The sequence below is a fragment of the Mustela lutreola genome, chromosome 2 (assembly GCF_030435805.1).
Source record: "Mustela lutreola isolate mMusLut2 chromosome 2, mMusLut2.pri, whole genome shotgun sequence".
In the NCBI taxonomy this organism is placed as follows: domain Eukaryota; kingdom Metazoa; phylum Chordata; class Mammalia; order Carnivora; family Mustelidae; genus Mustela; species Mustela lutreola.
In genome coordinates, this window is record NC_081291.1 from 199194347 (window position 1) to 199215291 (window position 20945).

A 20945-nucleotide genomic window follows, 5' to 3' on the forward strand; every position below is an offset into this window, starting at 1 on the left:
CATTAAAGTGAAGTAATTCCCTTTGCTATTTCTCCTTTTTATGCACAGAAAAGAAGCACACATTGTCATGCCTCAAACTACTTTTTATTTGCAACTACATGATTTCACGCAATTCTTCTAAACAATGACATAAAATAGATTTCCTGTGTATAAATAACTTACATACTCTCCATAAAGTAAATGCTCAAAGGTGCTAGAACAGATCGTCTGCTGCTACAGTGTTATCGTATCCAACAGAGTTGATGCACAATATATAAATACTCAAGTCCAATATTAAAAACTCAGGCACTTGACTAACTTTAATAAAGTTTCTCAAACTATATCAATATATCTAAAGTGCATATATATTTTTTAAGAAAGATTATTATCAATAACTTTTCTATAAAAATAAGTTTGACGGTTTGGCCCATCTAACTTTACTACTATGAGTATGAACTTTTAACTTTTAATGTGGTCAGCCTTATTCTACCTTCTCTCAACACTGACACCAACAGAATCAAAAGCAGCTAATGAGGTGCTAACATGTGAGGATTAATCCAGTGATTCCGGTCACAATGCATTCCAGGAGGAGGTACCCATGTTACTGGAATTGGGCGATAAGGTTTATTCTTTCTTCCCTGATTTGGATAACCAAATGGAATTGGAGGAGGATAGTGATTCTGATGACCATTCCCTCGGTACATTCCCGGCTTTTTTCTGGGCAAAGGGTGCCACAATGGAAGAGGTGGGAACATCAATTCTGAAATCTGCATGAAAGAGAAAACAATTAAGTTATTAATTCAAAGGAAAAATCAGTCACATTATATGTAAAAACAAGGTGAATTTCCAGATTACCATTAAAGAAAAACAAAATCACTCAGCCATACCCTTAAGAGTAGATCTAAGTGACATTCCTATGGTTAGATCTAAGTATATTAAAAACTTCATATGTAGTAAGTGACCGATTAATTTTCTGAATGAATGAAAATGAATAAACTCAAAACAAGCAGAAAAGATCAAAACAGAAATGAATGGAAGCTTGAAAGGACAATCATGCTTTATTTTTTTTATTATTATTATTTTCTTAGGACACACGTTTTAGACCAGTAGTTTCCACAGCTGGCTGGTTAATAAGGAGACACCTAAGAGGCTTTTAAAACACAGAATATTCATGCCCTAGCCCTGGTCTACTGAACAGTAAGAATAACAAAAATTTTTAAAAAAGAGGCCAAGTATTCTGACCACAAGTATTCATTAACTTCACAGTGTAGGTGGTGATTCTGATGTAGCCAATTTGTGTTTGGGAACAACAGTCTTAGATTATCCCCTAAGTCTTATGGGACATAAGTTCACATTATTCAAAAAGTTATTAGCAGTTTTGGACCCTCTTGCTCAGAATGCTATACCATGTGACTATGAGTTTCTGAATTCTCTGGTTTCTAATCTGCTCTTTCTTAGTACAGGTATTTTATATAAAACTGTATTCATATCATAGAAAATACAAAAGGTATATAAAAGTATATACAGTAAAAAGTCCCCTTTATCTGATTACCCTCTCAGAGGCAACTGACACTAATTATTATTTTTTTGTGTGTATACACTTAGAAATATTTCATGCGTATACATGGGTGTACATCAATGCACACATTTTAAAAAACATGCACATACAATTTTGTTTACTCCTTTTTGCCCTTGATAAATATATCTTGGAGATATTCCTATCAATACATAAGGCCCTTTTTCATTATTCTATAGCCAAATGTAATGCAAGGAATATGCCGTAACTAAATTAACTAGTGTCCTACTGATGGAACAGTTAGGCTGTTTTCAGTGTGTTACTACTAAAAAACAATGCACAACAAATAAAACAACACTTTAATGAATAACCTTAGTATAGTTAATCCTTGATTATATAAAATAATGAAAAAATAAGGAAAAATTTAGAGTTCCAACTAATAATTGACCTATACTACAAACAGGTAGCAAAGTGAAATGGTTTTCATTTCTTTTTATACTAGGATGCTGAAAAGGTTTTAAAACTGTCAGAAAGAAGGATGCCTGCCTGGCTCAGTGAGAGGAGTATGCGACTTTTAATCTTGGGGTTGTGAGTTCAAGCCCCACTTTGGGTGTACAGATTACTTAAAAATAAAATCTTTATTAAAACAACAACAACAACAACAACAAACCTATCAGAAGACAAAATTCTGGAGCCTAAAATACCCCTTTTCCAGTTAATCTTCATACCCCCAAATCAACCACTGTTCTGATTTCTATTACCAGACTGAGTTTTCCCTGTTCGTTAACTTCACATAAAAATAGAATCATTTAGCATGTGTTCATTTGTGTATGGCAAAATTCTTTGCCCAATCAAATGTTTTTGAGGTCTTTCCATCGTGTGTCTATTATTAGTTCATCCTGTCTTATTGCTAGTATTCTGTGTGAAAACCTCATAATTTTTCTCCCATTTACCTGTTAATGGACATTTTGGTTGTTTTCCATTTTATCATTATGAAAAAAGCTGCTATAAACATTCTAATACATGACTTCGGAAATACTTATTTTCATTTCTCTTGTTAAATACTTAAGGGTGTAATTGTTGAGTAACAGGGTAGGTGCATATGTAATAAGTGCCAGAGTTTTCCAAATTGGCTGTACCATTTTACATTCCCACCAACAGTTTATGAATCTAGCTACTTCATATCCTTGCCAACAGTTGGTGGTGTCAGACTTTAATTTTAGCCATTCTGGAAGAAGTAGTGTTTCATTATGGTTTTAATTTGCATTTCCCAGATGACAAAAAAGGCTAAGCACCTTTTCATGTGTTTACTGGACATTTATATAACTTATTTTGTACAGTGTTTATTCACATCTTCTGCCCAGTTATTTTTAATTGGGTTGTCTTTTATTATTGATTTATAGGAATGATTTATAAAGTATATTCTGGAAACAAGTTCTTTGATGTATGTATTGAGAATATTTTGTTCCAGTCTATGTTTTGCCCATTCATTTTCCTAATGGTTTGTTTTGATGAGCAAAGATTTTAAAATTTGATGAAGTCAAATTTATCAAGTTCTTTTCTTGTGTTTTTTGTATCCCCTGGAAGAAATCTTAGTTTATCTCAAATAATAAAGCTATCTCTCAATATTTTCTCAAAGTGTCGGAGTTAGCTTTTATGTTTAGGTCTATGATCCATCTCAAATTAAATTTTTTGTGTATGCTGTCAAGTAGCAGTTAAGGTTTGTTTCTTTTCTTGTATAGAGTATCCAATTGTTTGTACCAGCTCTTGAAGACTTTCCTTATTGAACTGCTTTGAGACTTTCCTTAAAAAAAAAAAAAAAAAAAAAAAAAAAAGACTACATATATAGGTTTGTTTCTGCGCTATTTTGTTCCATTAATATAAATATATTTGTGTCTTTAAATCTTTACTACACTGGGGGTGCCTGGGTGGCTCATTTGTTAAGACTCTGCTTTCCAGAGATCTGGGATCGAGCCCTGCATTGGGCTCCTTGCTCAGCAGGAAGCCTGCTTCTCCTGCTCCCACTCCCCCTGCTTGCCCTCTCTTGCTGTGTCTCTGTCAAATAGATAAATAAAATCTTAAATCTTTACCACACTGTCTTGATAGATATAATAGCTTTATATAAGTATAAGGCCTCTAACTTGATTCTCCTTTTTATAAATTTTAGAATCAATTTGTCACTTTCTAGAAAAACCTTGTTGGGATTTTGATTGATATGTAGTTGAATCTATAGATCAATTTGGGGAAAAATGACAAACTTCTTAATTAGTAATCTCTGGGGGTACCTTTAAAAAAACAGACTCCTAAGAGAACAAAGATCCCAAGCTAGGAATTTTGTATCCTTACTTTGATAAGCCCCTTTTTAAACCTTTTAGTAATGCTAGGTTCAAGATGAAAACATGGACAGGAAGAAAACATTAAAGTGGGCCACTTGCACTAGCCTTCTACACGATGGCTTTTAACAGCCATGCTTTTCTGTCATAAAATGTTTTGTTAGTGAAAATAATGTCAAGGAAAAATGTTTTATTTTAAAAGCACACAAAAGACATTTCAATTTCTATGCCTTTGTTATAATTTTGTCCCAACAGTTTCTCAACATGGGGGGAAATAAATACAATTTAAAAGGAAAATCTAAAAATTAAAGGTCAATTTACTTGTAAAATATCAGCAGCAATCAATTCAGTTTGAGACTTACTTTCTTGCTTTGTTGAGTAACAATAAAATTCCGAGATAAAATTGCAACATGTGAACGAATTATAGGCAATTTAACAGCAGTAATTTAGAGTTTGTAACACATTATGCAGAGAGAAAAAAAGCCCAAAATTTATGACAAAAATCTTAAAAATGATCCCTAAAATACAAATATAAAGTTTACTTATCTATATAAAGAATCTTTTAGGAAGAATACAAAAATAACTGGTAATGACTACGTCCATGGAAATGTACAGGACGGGATGGGTGGTTGGGGAGTGGTGAGGGAGGACTTGGTTATTATGCTCTTTTACACTGTTTAAAGTTGTTTACAACAAGTGCTTGTTGTAATTACAATATGCATATATATACACATATATTCCTAAAAATGATAATCCTCAGACTAATCTTCCGCATAAGCCTAAAAAGATAATTCAACAAATGAAAAAAAGAGAGAAATGAAAAATTAAGTTGTATTGAAAGCATGTTCATTATATAAATGTATAGTGAATATAAAGATTTAGTTTCTCATACTCGAAACTCTCATTTCTTACTCATTAAGGTTTAAATTATTATTATTATTGTTTAAGTTTTTACTTATATTTTTGACAGAGAGAGACACAGCAAGAGAGGGAACAGAAGCAGGGGGAGTAGAAGAGGGAGAAGCAGGCTTCCCGCTGAGCAGGGAGCCCAGTGCGGGCTGATCCCTTGGTCTGGGATCATGACCTGAGTTGAAGGCAGACACTTAACTGAGCCACCCAGGCGCCCCAAGGTTTAAAATCTTATTAAAGCCCAAATCCAACCCTACCTTGAACCTGTTATGTTTCAGTATGTCTAAATAAGACCAAATTAATAAAAAGATATATTTTAAAATATACTCAAAATTAGAAAAAAGTACATGCACGGAATAAGGCTCAACTCAAAAGATTTCTTTCAGGGGCGCCTGGGTGGCTCAGTGGGTTAAAGCCTCTGCTTTCGGCTCAGGACATGATCCCAGAGTCCGGGGATTAAATCCTAAGCCTGCTGCCCCCTCTATCTCTGCCTGCCTCTCTGCCTACTTGTGATCTCTGTCAAATAAATAAATAAAATCTTTAAAAAAAAAAAAGCTTTCTTTCATTTTTTTGACTTATCTTCTCTGCCAAAGAGGAGTACTATATTAAGAATTTTTAAAAGTATATTAAATATTCTTTGGTATGTGGGGTGTAGATAATAAATAAGTGGACAAATTTGTAAGCCCGGTTGCTATCTAACTCCTCAACTGTTGAAATAAAGGAGATAATGTTTTAACTTGAGTGAAAAATTACCTCATATATAATTCAGTGAAGTTTCTTTTTAATCGTGGAGAAAAGAAAGTTAACCCCAATGGTATGAATTACAAGTGTTGAAGACTACAAAAACTGAATAGTTACTTTTTTTTTTAAGATTTTATTAATTTGACAGAGACCACAAGTAGCAGAGAGCCCAAAGTGGGACTTGAACCCAGGACCCTGAAATCAAGACCTGAGCCAAAGGCAGAGGCTTAAACCCACTGAGCCACCCAGGTGCCCCTCAATACCTACTTTTTAATACAATAAAGATTTAAAAATATCAGGAATGTTTCATCACCATGACTTTTTCTAGTGTTTCCCACACTTTTTAAAATATATTTATTATAAATAAATAAAATGTATTCATTCTACTTAACTGAGTAGTAAAAGCAGACCCTTGATAAAGTGACTCAGATGCCCAATTACATCTCTAAAGAATAGCTTCCTTTTATATGGAAAAGAATTGGCATTCAAAATCTCAAATCAGAAATCCTGGGCCACATGAGCAGGACTACCTAGAATGACCTGGCAAGTCCTGCTCACAACATTTAATAGAAAGCCATTCCATGGTTACCTGGTACACAGGGCTTGGGGTCGCAGTCATGGAACTGGGTTTCACTTCTACTTCCTTACTTGTTTCTTCATCTGAAGAAGAGGATCCTGAATGATAATCAGAGGTAACCTTATCAAGGGCCCTGGTAACTTTCTTGGAGATTTCATCCTTATTCTCATCCTCATTTTCAAAGCTCGCAACAATGAATGCATTGTTTTTCTCTCCATACCTAAGGATTAAAAAAACAAACAAACTCATAAACCTTTAAGTACCATCAACAAAAGCAAGATATTGTCCACAAAAACAAACAGGCTTGGACATGCCATTGGTCCAAAGCAAAGAAGGAACCCTCCCAGAACATAACCCGACATATATAGTATCTTAACTCAATTCTATGCCAATAGGCAGCCCACGACTTTCTACCCACTCCTGCCTTATTTAAGTACAAATAAAAATGATTCCATTCTCTTTCCCAATTTTCTTTCCTACTTTCCTATTTTAACAAAAATAGTTACTTAAAACACCAAAGAGAAATTCAGTTTACATTTTTTTATGTATCATTAAACTGGTTGTACGGTAAAAGTTTCTCCTGTGCTTTTAACTAACCACTGTAATGTAGATGCTAGTAATTCAAGTCATAAATCAACGAGTCATTTCCTTTGACCTCCATGATTAAATAAAAAAGGGACCTGGTTTGCCTGTATCCACACTGACAAAAATGAGAACTGTGGCAACTGAAAAACAAGTGTTGAAAACAAAGGGGTTTTACTTGAATTATATTGCTTATCTCATGCTAGGAAAACTGCTTACTTCTCATCTTGATTTTTGTTTTTAGAAAGTAAAATGAGCTTTTTAATTCTGCCAAAATACTTTTAGAGACTTGAGCTAGAAAAATAATTATTAGAATATGTAACTTTGGCTGTTGGCTACTAAAAGAAAAAGGAAAATAAATTATGCAATGAGGGAAGATAGCATAATGAATAGTAAAACCAGTAGAAAGAGAGAGCCTGCGAGCACTTGTGCAAAAGAGCACATAGGCAAAAGGGGAAGCAGGATGGAGGGGGCAGGGGAGAAGGAGAGAGAGAATCATAAATAGGTTCCATGCTCAGCAAATAGCCCAGTGCAGGCTTGACCTCATGCCGCATAGATGACGACCTGAGCTGAAATCAAGAGCTGGACACTTAACCAACTGAGCCACTCGGTGCCCCATAAAACTAGTTTTCATTTGGAGTATAGGAGAAACCCACAAATCTATTTGGATAGACTGCACAACATAAACACTATGAAACAATTTCTAGTTAGGTCAAAAGAAATGAATTGTTAACTAGTTCTTACACAATATGTAATTAAAGTTAGACAACATGATTTTAAGCTTAAAAAAAAAAAAAAACCCAAAACAACCTTAATAGAAAAGCAGAGTTAATAATAACTATATCAATTAATTTCATTTTAAGTAAATCTTGTCTCAAATTATTTCTGAATCAGGGTATGTATAATAAAGTAAAAGGCCAAACTATAATAAAGCCTTTGAAAGTTTTATGGAAATCATGTAGCCTCAAAGGTGAGTTCTACTTCTTTATATAGTTGTGCTGTCTTCCACTCTCACGCAGGCTGAATGGGGCCATAAATGCTACCTAAATATGGGACATAACTCCCTTTTCTATTCTTTTTCAGTTTATCTCATAAAAGGAATTGCTACAGATGGTAGAAAGAACACTGAACATCTTTCTGGTTCTGGCTCTCCCACTAACTAGCTCTGTGAAAAGGGGCAAGTCATTTAATGTCTCTAGGCCACAGTTTCCTATCTGCTAGGCAAGAAAGCTGGAACTGGCTGGATATTGGTGTGTCTTCAACTAGTGATTCTTCGTGCTAGTATAAGATGACTGAGCAGGTTAGGCAAGTTCTTCACAACACAGAACTCCTGTACTATAATTTCAAATTTACTTAGCACAGAGTTTTAGCAATGAAACATACCACTTCATCCTGCCCTTGGTTTAAAGACTCAACAAATTTCAATACAAATGTTAATTAATTCACATGTTAATAAAGTCAGCAATATTAACAATGGGTTTAGACCTACCTTCAGTTTTGCCCATTAATAGAGTCAAAATTCAAGTAAAACAGAAAGGTAGGCAATTTGAGAAAAATCCCTACCTTTGTAGAACAGAAACCTACATCAAGGACAGACATCAAATGATTGAAGGTCAAACTTTATTAACTCAGATTTCTTTGACATGCAAGTTCAATTAGGTTCTCCATCTTTCCCTTTCTAGTATTTTGGTATGAATATTCTTTTCATGGTAAATGAAGTGGTTTACTGTATTACTGTAACATTAGCATGTGCAGTTAATGTCTTAGAATTAGTATGGACAACTTTTAAACTGCATTTTTCAACTACACACTGCTAAAACATTAAGTCCAATTTAGTTAATTTGAAACAAATCAATAGTATCTAATGCTCTATATCAGGAAAAGAATTCTAGAAATTCCAAAAAAAAGGTATACAATATGTTGGACAAATAAGAAAGCTAAGAACCTATCTCAGGCATTCTCTTTATGGGAAGAATGTATTATCTATTCCATATCTCCTCACATAGTGCACTAAGTGATAACCTTTCTAACTACATAACACTCTTTGTACACTTCAAATATTTTATCCTGATGGAATAACTCAATCATACTATGAAGAATGTTCCCTTGAGTGCATTTCAATTTTTTTATAAGCTTAGTCTCTAGTGTACCAGTAAGTTATTATTAATGACTCTCAGATATTTGTTCAATTATGTAACTGCTATATCAGCTTTATTTTAATTTTCAGAATATTTATCTTTACAGTTTTGGTCCCAAAGCACTAATCAATACTGTAATCTCCTCTGTTAACTTACAACAATGACCTCTACTCAATTGCTAGGATGCCTTTTTTTCTTTGGAGTTCTATTATCTCAGAATGAGTACCCCACATTCTGAAGGTGATTTCTCTGAGCTGTAAAAATTATCACATCACAGCCAATTTTCGCCAAAATTTTAATTTTATGTAAAATTATTAAGAGGTACTGAATGCAAAGATTTTCATATATCAATATGATGAAAGCACAATAATTATTCATTATCTGGAATCATTAAAGTCATGAAGCATCCACCTAAGTAGAATGTGTATTTAACTAAAGTTTCTATCTTCAAGTGCCAGGATTTAGTTTAAGCCATTTCAAATAAATTTGTCCAAAATGTTTATACAATTACCCAACTTCTTAAGCATCTTTGAACATAGAAACAACTCATAATGATTTAAGATCATCATATTAAATAATCATTATTTGACTGGATGATAACACAGTTTGCCACCTCTTTAGCTTTTTTGCTCCTGCCTCCACATAAGACTACATGACATTTTTTTTTTTTTAAGATTTTATTTATTTATTTGACAGAGACATAGAGAACACAAGTAGGCAGAGAGGCGGGCAGAAGGAGAGAAAGAAGCAGGCTCTCCACTGAGGAGAAAGCCCGACTGGGGGCTCGATCCCAGGATTCTGGGATCATGACCCGAGCTGAAGGCAGGCACTTAACTGACTAAGCCACCCAACCGCCCCACTACATGATATTCTTTCAGTAGCTTTATAACTACATGAAAAAGCCCCTTTCAAACACTACTTGTAATTTTTTATGGCTGAAAAACTACATAACTAAAGAACTGTGTGTTAAATAATAGTGAGTCAGGATCTAAGTGCAGGCCTAATGAAAAAGTAAGCAATTCAATATAGTAACTTTGTGATAGCTATTGCTTATATACTGAGGTCTTCAGTAGGTGTTCAGTGGCCAAAGTCTGTGAAGTATGACCTTAGTCCTAAATTAGTCCCAAAATCTAAAAATGTTTGACGTTCTCGGACCAAAATTGAGATGTCTTGCTCTACTTTTTTCTAACTGAGAAAGAAGTGCTGACTAATCTAGCACCTCAGTTTCCCAAAGCAAGAATCTTACACAAACAGCTTATACCAAGAAGCTCCAAGGTGATCCAGAATGATTCAGTGGAAGAATTACTATGGATTTTTGTCATGACATATCATCACCTCTACTTTTATTGTTGGAGATCAGGTCAAAGGCTATGACCACCTTTGAAATATACTAGGATTGCATCAAAAAGCATCTCTACTGTATTCAACAGGTGAAATGTACTTAAAAACCAAAGAGAAACACCGTAAAGGAACAGCTGTAGGAAATCACTTGCAGGGGATTCCATTCATCTGTTATTCATCGTATTCTTCCCGCTTGAAAACGTCTTTCCCACCTTGTCATCTAATCAACTGCATCCTTCCCCATCCAGCTCTAGCATCACTCCACTAGGTAGTCTTTTCTAATTCCCAGCAGAAGCAGTAACTTTCTCCTTTGTGCCACCAACCACTGCATTTTGTACATATTTCTATCACAGCATAAATCACCCTGCTGTAATTTGCTTATCCTTTCTTCTCCTTTATTATACTTTGGACACCTGACAGCAAAATGTCCTTTCATTTTTTAAAACCCCACAACTAAGAATGCCTATACCACAATGAATGTTTTTAGAATGAATGGAATTCAATTAGATATCATACCTAACACTCCCCTTTTACAATTCTGCTCATTAGGAGATGAGAAAAATCTCCATTATAAAAACAAGACCATGAAAATACTTGGTCACTTAAAAGTCAAAAGGGGAGAGGGAAGCAAGAATAGACACAAACAGAAACCAAGCAAAAGTTGTTATTATCCATTACTATTTAGGCTTAACTTCTTTCCCAACTTGAAGAGGAGAAAGACAAGTGCACCACCGAGAGACAATAATTGACCTACAGAAGTCTAGGTACCTGAATTCTACTTCTTGGTCTATAGAAAGCTTCTTGGCAGAGCCCTAGAAAAGCCCTACCCAATTAAGTTTTTAAGTTTCTTTAGCTGTAAAAAAGGAATGTAACCAGTCTTTCACCTTCAGATTACAAAATTCACAATTACGAAAGCCCAAACAACAGCTTCTGGCCATAAAGACACACAAACAGGCAGTAACTGAGAGATTTTCATAAAATCAGTTCCAGCATGGTAATCCGTTCAGCTGGCACACTCAAGAACTCACCGACAGCACACCTCACATGGATCCACCCACAGAGTGAGTTCCTTTGGTAAGCCTAGATCACTGTACAATATGCAGCTGTTCTCACAGGCTTTCAGGACATCAGGATCAACTCTCTGAAACTTATTGACACGAATGCATCTGCAACGAAATAGAGTAATTTTAACAGCTTTAATTGAATCTTAATCATAAACCATGTCATATTATTAGTATTGCCAATGTGAATTTAAAACAAATAAACCCTGATGGAGACCCAGGGGCATATCTATCCTGAATAGATAATAAATGTGAACTGAAGGCAAAGAGGCAGCATCATCAGTAAGACTACTCAGCCTGGTGAAAGAGAGGACATTCATCCGAGCCCGGGGAAATCATAAGAACTGGCTTTGCATCATTTTAGCCAAAAACTACTCAAGCTCACATGTATATTAACAGACCAATGAGCATTAAAGCTGCATGAAATTACCCAGAGCTCTAAAGGTAGAAGTATTAATAGGGCAAGCTACTGTAACAAAATCTAACTAACAAAAGACCTTAAACAATGTTTGAAATATTTTGAAATTCTTGTGATGTTTTGGTCATTTCCTTACTTATAAATCCCAGATAGTGTTAAGAACGGTGTCCCTATCCTCACTTTTAATTGTTCTATAAATACAGAATCAGTCCAAGATACAGAACCGTTCATATCACATAGTTATGATTAAAATCTAATCCAAAGTGTTACTTATTTGTTACCAAAGGGTTTTTTTAATTAAAAAAAGTCATTAAAATAATTGGGAAAAAATAAAATACCTAAACCAACAGAGCCTCTGTTCCATTTTTTAAACCTAAGAAATACCACATCTACCTAATGGAATCTACCTAATCCCAGAATGAATGCAAAAGTATATGTTAAAGTAAGCATTTTGCCTACGTACAAAAATGGTGGCTACAATAGAAGTATTTACTGCTTCTACAATTACTAAATCAATCAAAAGTACCCAGGTTTTAGTACTAATCCTACTACTTATTTATTGGGTGAACTTAGATTAAGTAGTTTCACCCTCTCCTCAGATGCAAAGCTCTCAAATATGGACAACACAAGTTTACTGACAAGTAGTAATTATAACATTAAATACAATGACATCAATAGAACATGCTGTTTAAAATTTTTTTTTAATTTTATTATTGATTTCAATTTTCATTTAGAACAGTGAAAAAGTTCTCAGTAAGTAACAGCTAATATATATTTCTAAATAATAATAATAACTTTCTGAAGTTTTACTATACAATGGACAGTTTCTTAAGTGCTTTACATGTATTAACTTTTTATTTTAACAATTATCCTATAATTTACATATCACTTCCCCATTGTAAGAAAGTAAGGAAGCAGAGTTGCCTAACTTCACTAATATAAAGTGGTGAGTATCTGGACCACCGGACTCCAAAGTCTATTTCATTAAATATCCTATTTTGTCTGTGCTAATCTTATCATGACCACTAACAAGTAAGCAATTCAGAGTAAAAAAATTATTTTACAGCATGTAAGATGCCATTTGTCCCATTCTTTGAGATGGTCTATGTTTACAAATTCTAGTGTTGTGTAAGTTGATTCAAAAGTCCCATATGCCCCAGGATCAAAAGCAGTTATAGGTAAGGAGATAGATTTTTAAAAGTACATGTTTTTGTTATCTAAAATAAGGGTGATGTAGTCTCAAAGCTTAAAAAATATGTATGTAAATAAAGATGCTTAGAGACTGCTTCATTTGCATATCTTATATGTTTTTGTGCTGTTTTTTTAACTTATATACTGTGACTACTTATCCATTAAGCAGTCTTCAAAAACAGGATTTTAAAAGCTGCATAAAAATAGTCTATCATTTACTTAATGTTGACAGTTCTTTCCAATTTTTTGCAATTATAAAGTGTAAGAAACATCCATATTCATACATATTTATCTGCATTTCTAATTATACTTCTAGAATAGATTTTTAGAAACTTACTGTTCAAAGAGTAGGAATATTTTTACAGATCTTGATAATATTGCCAAATTGCCCTTATTTGTAGATATTGTGAAGAAACAATTTTTAGAAGAAAACGAACACTTCCAACTTACTACATGGATTCAAGAGTCTCACTCTGGCTAATCCTATATTCTATTCACTTTTATAACAGTAACAACCCATCATTAAGTCTAATAGTTTTCTACTTCAAAGACAGCTTCAAAATGACTCAATAATGATATTTCTGATCATATGCCAATTTAATCCTGTTTAGCTAATTTTTTTCCTCAAGTTTTTAGAATTAATGGAAATGAAACTGTACACTCTCTGACCTTTAAGCATTTACTTGACAGTGTCTTCTTTTCTCAGTAATAGTAAAAAGTTGGTTTGGCACTTCGAGAAGCCTTTGTCCAATGTCAATCACATCAGCGTAAAAAGCCTCAATAGCTCTAACTTACTAAAGCTGTTCACTCACTCTATCAAAAATAAAAGTGTGCAGGAAAAAAATTAAGAGAATCAACTGAAAAGATAAAAAAATAACTTGAGTCTGCTTTATATGGAACATCCACATTTCTACTTTAATTCATCACATTTTCCAATCTACTATCAAACATCCTTGGATAAAAATGAAGAGAAAAATATATCAATAACTTTAACTTTTGTTTTCAATACACATATTTTCACTTCCTTTGTAGACTCCCTGAATAATCTTGCACTTGGAAGAGTGCAAGAAGGAAGTCCTTTTTACATCAAAGCACAGAAATGCTGATTGAGAAGGAAACTCTGGGGGCAACAATATGCATAAATAAAAGAATTTCTTTAGTCACAACTGTCTTACTTTCATTTTTTTTGGTGGCCACCTCCACAAATGGGGCAAGGTTTGACAGCTGAGGTATTTAGCAGAACCCAGGCTCTCAACACAGTGATCACATAAATACTAGGGAATGAGCATGCCAGAACATGTTTTGCAGGAGCCTGTTCTTCTTTACTCTAAGCTATAAATGTAACTTATAAACCAGAGTACAAAAAGACAGCTGCTAGTGAGAGTTACTTACCCTCTCAGAGACAGGGCAGTGGTCAAACTGTGGTGTGCAGAAGCCCGTAAGAATTTAGGGTCAGTTAGTTAGACTTGAGCTCAAACTGCAGAGCTAATATTTACCACTTGTAGGTTGTAATAAATTACCTTCATCAAGAAAACAGTTACGGTGGCTTCTACCATAAAGAATTATGTATAGGGGCGCCTGGGTGGCTCAGTGGGTTAAAGCCTCTGCCTTCAGCTCAGGTCATGATCCCGGGATCCTGGGATCGAGCCCTGCATCGCATGGGGCTCTCTGCTCAGCAGGGAGCCTGCTTCCTCCCCTCTCTGCCTACTTGTGATCTCTGTCTGTCAAATAAATAAATAAAATCTTTTAAAAAAATAAAAAAGAATTATGTATCGTATAAATGAAATTATTTCTGTGTCAACAATGCATTAGGTTTCTAATATTCTTAGTTCTTGTTTGCCATAAAATTTACTTTTTCCAAAAACATATAACATGTAATCTATTTATACAAACAGAGACTCATTTCTTTCAACTCTTGCCATGCCCATTCATGGGTAAGTTTTAGGGGTCTTCGAGAATTGTGAAAACCTTCAAGTACTTGTGATACATATAGAAATGCATTCAGTCAGAAGCCAAACTACAACCACAAGACTAACTCCCACGGGCTGACAATATTGTGATCCCAAGTCTAGGTAGTAGGGTTCCATCAACAAATGTTTCTATCTTAAAATGCATAAGGAAAGAAAATACCAAAGACACTCCAGAATTCTGTATGTTGTAGTTAAACTGTGAAAGAAAAGGACTGGACACCCTTTAGTCCTCTGGCCATGCACTCATTTTCAGGACCTATCAGCCTCTTAGCCCAATCCAACTGTCCAATCTAATCCTTTACCTGTAGGCCTGTCCTTTTGATGGTTTTTCTGGATACCAGTGATTTTTATATTTTTCTTGAAGTATAAGAGTCAATTTCTCAGCAAACCTCTCAACTGCCTCTTTTTTCAACTTGTCATGTTTTCGAACTAGCCTTGTGAAAAAGAAGACAACAGCAGCAATTTCGTTCTTCATCTTTCCCTGCAAAGAAAAACAGTTTTTCTTAAAAAACCAAAAGACAAAAACTGGAAGAAAAAGCTCTGCAAAATATCCCTCCTTCATAGCTCCCTTCTTTCAATTTTATCTTGTGTTTCATTGGCTCATATCTGGAAAAAGGAACAAATAATCACTAATTTAGGCCATAAAGACCTTACTATAATACTGTCTAAGAACCTTATCACTTAGCTTTGTGAAGAAGTTCAGTAAAGAGGGCACACCAAAATGCTCCTGGTTGGCCAAAATAAAATCAGAGATATCACTCAAAGAGAAGCACTACAATGATACCATTATATACTTTTTAAAAAATGTCAATGTTTAGCTACAATAATTTAAGTTTAAAATTTTGTGAAATAATTTGAATTTTAAAACACAATATTGTATAGCTAATATAGAAAACAGTGGTAATTCCTAAAAAAAAGTTTGAGTTACTAAAAGACCAATCAATTCTACACTCATAGCCACATACCCAAAAGATATGAAAACATATTTCTACACAAAAACAAGTACACAAGTGTCCACAGCATTATTCATAACAGCCAAAAAGTAGAAGAAATTCAATATACAACTGATGGACACTGACATTTGTCAATTGATGAACAGATAAATGTGGTATATACATGCAATGGAATATGGAATATTCTTCAGCAACAAAGAGGAATGATGTACTGATACATGCGACAACAGAGGTGAACCTTGAATGCACCATGTTAAGGGAAAGAAACCAGTTACAAAGACCAAATATTGTATGATTCCATTTATATGAGTTTTCCAGAACAGGCAAAAACAGGAAGCAGGTTAGTGACCTAGGGGCAGGAATTATGGGGGGAAAGGAGAGACATCAATGAACACAGGGTTTCTTTTTAGGGTGAGGAAAATACCCTAAAATTAACTGTGGTGATGGCTACGTAACTTTGTGAATATACTAAAACTAATGAACTGTAGATTTTAAATGTGTAAATTGTATGCTATGTGAATCCTATTTGAATAATAAAGCTGTTACACATAAAGAAAAAAAAATGCAGCACTGAGTTTCTTCTATAAACATTCTTTCAAGAACAGAGATATGTTTACCTAGAAGATATGTCCCAAGACAGTGCCTCTATCAAAACATTTAAAAGTAGAAATTCAGGGTCATCCACAGAAAAATCAAACCAAAAGAAATAATCAGAGATACAGCTGCATTGTGGAACTGCCTCAAGACTCTTTAAATGGCAGATCTGACTTATCATTGATTAATCCATAAAGGCAAAAACCTTATCCTGGGATTGTTTCGATGTATATTCTGTCTTTATGTGATGAGCTCATTCATTTGGCTGCTTTAAGTAACTTGGGAGTTATTCAGATGCTACATTTACTAAGCAATATCATCCTTTCCAGAGCCAATTATCAAAGACATACAGCTTCTATGTTTAGTATAAAAACCAACTAATCTAGCTGATAGTTGTTTTCTCACACATTTGTTTTCTCAAACCTCTTAAAGTCTCTTCTAATGATTCCTTAACTCCTTGTGCAAATTCAAACAAGGGATCTCACTGTGAAATCAATTCTACAGTCATCTCAGAGGTGTGCTGGCAGCCATACCCACTCTGATCTCCAATGGGAAGACACCCAAACCTTCCTCCTGGAACCCTAGAATGCCAAATCCACCTTCTCTGGCCAGCTACCAGACAAGAGGAACTGGGTTGCATATAAGAGTTGCAGAGGTACATACAACCCCAGTCTTCCACAACTGCTATGAGGCATCCTCCTAAGAAAAATGTTGGGCCTTTTCCACTTTATAAAGCCATATTTATATCCCACCCCGTTTATAATGGAAAAGAAAGCCCACTGCAATTTCATAAACAGTATGGGATGAAAATTGCTTGCTGATGGAACTACATTAGCTTCCATCTCACCAAAGAAAACAAGGAACCACACTAAAGAAGAGTACTGAATCCTTAACTCTTATCATTCTCCTCATTCATTTAATTTGTCTACGGTGTAGGGTTTTGTTTTCCTTTTTGTTTTGTTCTGTTTCATATCAAAAAAATAAAAGAAAGGAAGGAAAGAACCACTTAGTGGTTTCTATTGCTCGTAACACGAGATGAGTCATATGGAATTACTTTTTTTTTTTCGGTTTGAAGGAATGATGCCTGGAATAGCAGAAAAATTAACCCACTCCCACCAGTTAGAATTCTGAGAGTGTGGAAAGGTAAAAGAGGGAGTTATAAAGTCTGAGAGGGAGAAACTAGCAGCGAGCTGGGCCAAGAAGACCTCAGGCGTCTTGAGTAAGTGGCCACAATTCCTCCACCCACACTCGGAGCGAAAAGCTCCCATTTTAAATATCGCACGGTGACGTCATCCCGGGACGTAGTCACCGCGGCGGCGGCTCCTCAAGTTCTACTTTGTTCCACAGGCTCCCCTGCTCACAGCGGCGTGCGTAAAACCCAAAGGAAAAGCAAGCCCAACCTTCCAGGAGTTTATAACTTTGTACTTTTCCCTGTGCTGTAACGAAGGGCTAATCGCAACCGTTTCTAGACACAAGTATTTCTGACAGACGTTCCCAAGGCTGAGGAAGCGGGGAGCCCGGCCGTGAGGCTGAGGAGCCCCTGACCAGCCTCACTGGCGTTACAAAGCGGGCTCTCCGGACGCTGAGGAGACGCGATTTCCCACGGGACCGAGACTTGGGGCTTTGTAAGCCATCAAAACCTGCTGCTAAGCACTCTCGCTGGGGTTCTTGGAGTGCTAGGTGAGTAGGCATCAAACATCTCCACCCCCTCTGGAAAGAACGGCCTGCAAGCGCGTCCAACTTCTGCAATCGCGGTTTTCCCCGAGTTAAGGGGGAAGGGCCGTGGAGCCCCATTTCCCTCCTCCCCCCAAACAGCCTCCCTCGCAGGGTGCGCCTTCCCGTTCGCCCGCCGGTCCGCTGCCACCGGGCCGATTCCAGTCTCCGAGTGGTCCCGGGTTCCAAGACGGGGGTCCCCTCGGGCGTGACACCCCCACCCCCCCGGACAGCAAGCCGGGTCCCCGGCTCCAGAAAACACACCGACGCGGAAGGCGGGTGGGTAGGCGCAAGGTTGTCGCCCACCGCGAGCGGAGGGTAACGCGCGGTGTAAACGTGGCAGGCGCCTTGAGGCGGCGTCTCCTCCGTCCCCAACCCACAGAAGTCCCGCGGAAACCCTCTCAGGTCACCTCTCTCGGTCCATAATCCTTCCTTCTCGCCGGGCCGGGGCCGATGCAACCCGGTTGGATCCCACACTCCTCCCCCCTTCCCCGGCGCGCCGCCTGCCGCGAGCTTTCGACGTGGCCTCAGGGGCGCCGGGACCACCCTCCTCCCGGTGCCCTCAGTTCCACCATGTCCGCCTCCCCCCGACCCGGTCTCCTCACCACCGCCGCCGCCGCCCTGGGGCCGCAGATGTGGCGGTCCCGACCGTCTCCGGGCCGGGAACCGAGGGCGCCGCCTCAGCGGGCCGGCGCTCGGCGACAGCGAGCGCAGCGAGCCTAGTTCTGAGCTTGTGGCTCCCGCGTCGTCGGGCGACGGAGCGCGCGCTGAGAGGGCGGGCAGGCAGGCAGGGGAACGCGCGCGCGCTCGCGCGCTCGCGCGCACAGCCCAGAGGAGACGCGCGGGGGGCTCGCGGCCCGGAAGAGAGGAGGGGCGATGACCCGGGAAAGGGTTGGCGCCGCGCGGGACGGGCTAGCGCGCCTTGGGGGGTGGGAGGGGAGGAGCCGGAGGGGCGGGGCCTCGCCGAGAGCCGGCCCCTGAGACCGGGGCCGAAAGGCGCGTAGACCCTTCCAGTCCGACGGCTAGGCCCACAGAACGTCGGCCTACCTTCCTCCGTCGAGATCCACGTGGGAGGCCTAGCTGACCCGCGCCAGCCTCCCGCCCTACCTGCTGCATCGCCATCGGGGGCCGTGCTTGGGCCTCCTCTTACCCTCTGGTCTCTCCTTGCCAACCTGTCCTCTGACAACCTCTGGCCAGGAGTTCTAGACCTAGCTCTGCCCCGGCTCTTGAGAGATGGGGTGGCGACCCGTGTCAGATGGAAGGGAGACTTTGCATTTGTGGACTGAACCTCGTGTGGTAATTAGAGGCACGTCCACTGTGTAGCTGGTTTGTGATATTTCAGGTTGTTTTTTAGAACTCCTAGTTGGGCTGTACCCTGGCCAGGCCGGAAGCTCCCTCAGAGCAGGGGCAGCTTCCTGTTAACCGGTGTTCCAGCCTGGCACTGAGTACAGTGTCTTGCACAAAGGAGGGGCTCCAGGGATGTTGGCCGAATGAATGAAACTTTGAGAGTCCAAGCTTTGCGTGACTGAGATGTTTCTACTCCAGAGCTTCCGCCATACAAAGCTTAATCTTTGAGCAAATACAGATGTGGAAAGGTACGTTTCTAACATTCTGAAAAAAAGGAGCATCTTTCCCACGTTTTTAATTGGCACCATGTTAAGGTTTTACGAAAGCGCTTTAATACCTCAGACCAGGAAAATACAAGACATTTCTTTTAAAAATGATTTGTGAAAAGATAGCCAGTTTTCACACTTTCCAGCTAAAACATGTAAATTTCTCAAGCACTGATCGTTCAAGCTGTAGATTGACCAGATTCTTCACTGCCTTCTAGGCCTAGGAGGATGTTTTCAACCCTCTTCTCTGCATATTTTAATTTTTTAAAATTACGGTATTATTTTTATTACTGATATTGGTGATTATAGCTTATTTACAATTCAAAGCGATTTTTTAAAACATTTATAAACAGGCAATTCCAAAAGCAATACAATAAGTTTTATTTGTTAAAAAAAATTATATAGTCACCTATGGCTACTCATTGGTTGATTTAAAGAGAATATTGTTACTTACACCCTGGACTGTTCTAGGAGATATGAGGGTATTTTCATCGTTCTAAACTTCTAACAATCTGATTGATATTATTTTACTGATAAAGGCTTTTATCTCCACAATTTCATAAAATAGCTAGGTAGCCACAAACATTACTAAGAATTTGTCCAGAAATTTCTATAGCTTGAGATTAATATTTTGTGTGATATTTATAAATCTGTGTCCAGTCTTAGAGCAGGGCCATATTCAAATACACAGGTAAATACCTGAAACCTAATTTTGAAATAACTCTTAAAAAATTCTCATAGCCCACACACCGTGAAGTAGATAAATAACAACATATCTTAAATATCTCTTTTTGCTCTCATCCACTGTTCTCATATAAGATAGCTGCTTGAATGCATTTGTCTTTCAAAACATGCCTTAACTCTTCTCCGGCCCTGGATGTGTACTTCAGATCTTTCTCCCAGCTCTCTTTCTTCCTGATTCCTTATGACAAAAGCCCAGAAGAACTGGTCTACAAGGCAGGACCCTTTTTAGGATGCTGAAAGATGGAAGCAGAGCTGATACAATTACCCATTAATATGTATTTTTTTCCTTTCACAGTTGATTCCTTTCCATAGTTAACTCCAGTGTTCAGTAATACTGTGTGTTAATGGGTATGGTAGTTTTACAATAAGTTTTAAGGCAAGAGTGTGTGTGTGTGTGTGTGTGTGTGTTTTGAAAATGAGCCTCCATAATAGGTCAGGGGGTCTATAATCACACATATCTTGTGGTGGTATCCCAGAGTCATAGAGAACACGACTCACTCAGTCACCAAAATCTATGAATTGCTTTCATAATCAGGACTTATTTTCCACTAAATAACTGTGTAACTCTTTAA

General features: G+C 37.5%; 1 protein-coding gene across 2 annotated transcripts; it reads right to left on the minus strand.

The window, feature by feature from the left end:
- Window positions 1-62: 62 nt before the first annotated feature.
- Window positions 63-18881, minus strand: BTG3 (BTG anti-proliferation factor 3). Of its 2 annotated transcripts, none has more exons than XM_059164504.1 (5): window positions 18622-18881; window positions 15059-15237; window positions 11145-11282; window positions 6068-6275; window positions 63-746 (listed from the first exon to the last, which is right to left on the minus strand). In XM_059164504.1, exons 2-5 carry the CDS (start codon window positions 15229-15231, stop codon window positions 507-509), a joined length of 759 nt encoding a protein of 252 aa, XP_059020487.1. In that variant the 5' UTR covers window positions 15232-15237; window positions 18622-18881; the 3' UTR covers window positions 63-506. The 2 variants fall into 2 exon arrangements, with proteins under 2 accessions (XP_059020487.1, XP_059020488.1); XM_059164505.1 differs by lacking the exon at window positions 18622-18881 and adding an exon at window positions 18427-18548.
- Window positions 18882-20945: the final 2064 nt, after the last annotated feature.

Excerpts from the sequence above, each read along its gene's own strand:
- BTG3 (XM_059164504.1), bottom strand. The coding sequence starts at position 15,231 with ATGAAGAACGAAATTGCTGCTGTTGTCTTCTTTTTCACAAGGCTAGTT. Across the intron at positions 6,276-11,144 it reads CCATGTGAGGTGTGCTGTCG|GTATGGAGAGAAAAACAATG; the intron begins GTGAGTTCTTGA and ends TTTAATCCTTAG. Across the intron at positions 747-6,067 it reads CCCCAAGCCCTGTGTACCAG|ATTTCAGAATTGATGTTCCC; the intron begins GTAACCATGGAA and ends TCTTTCATGCAG.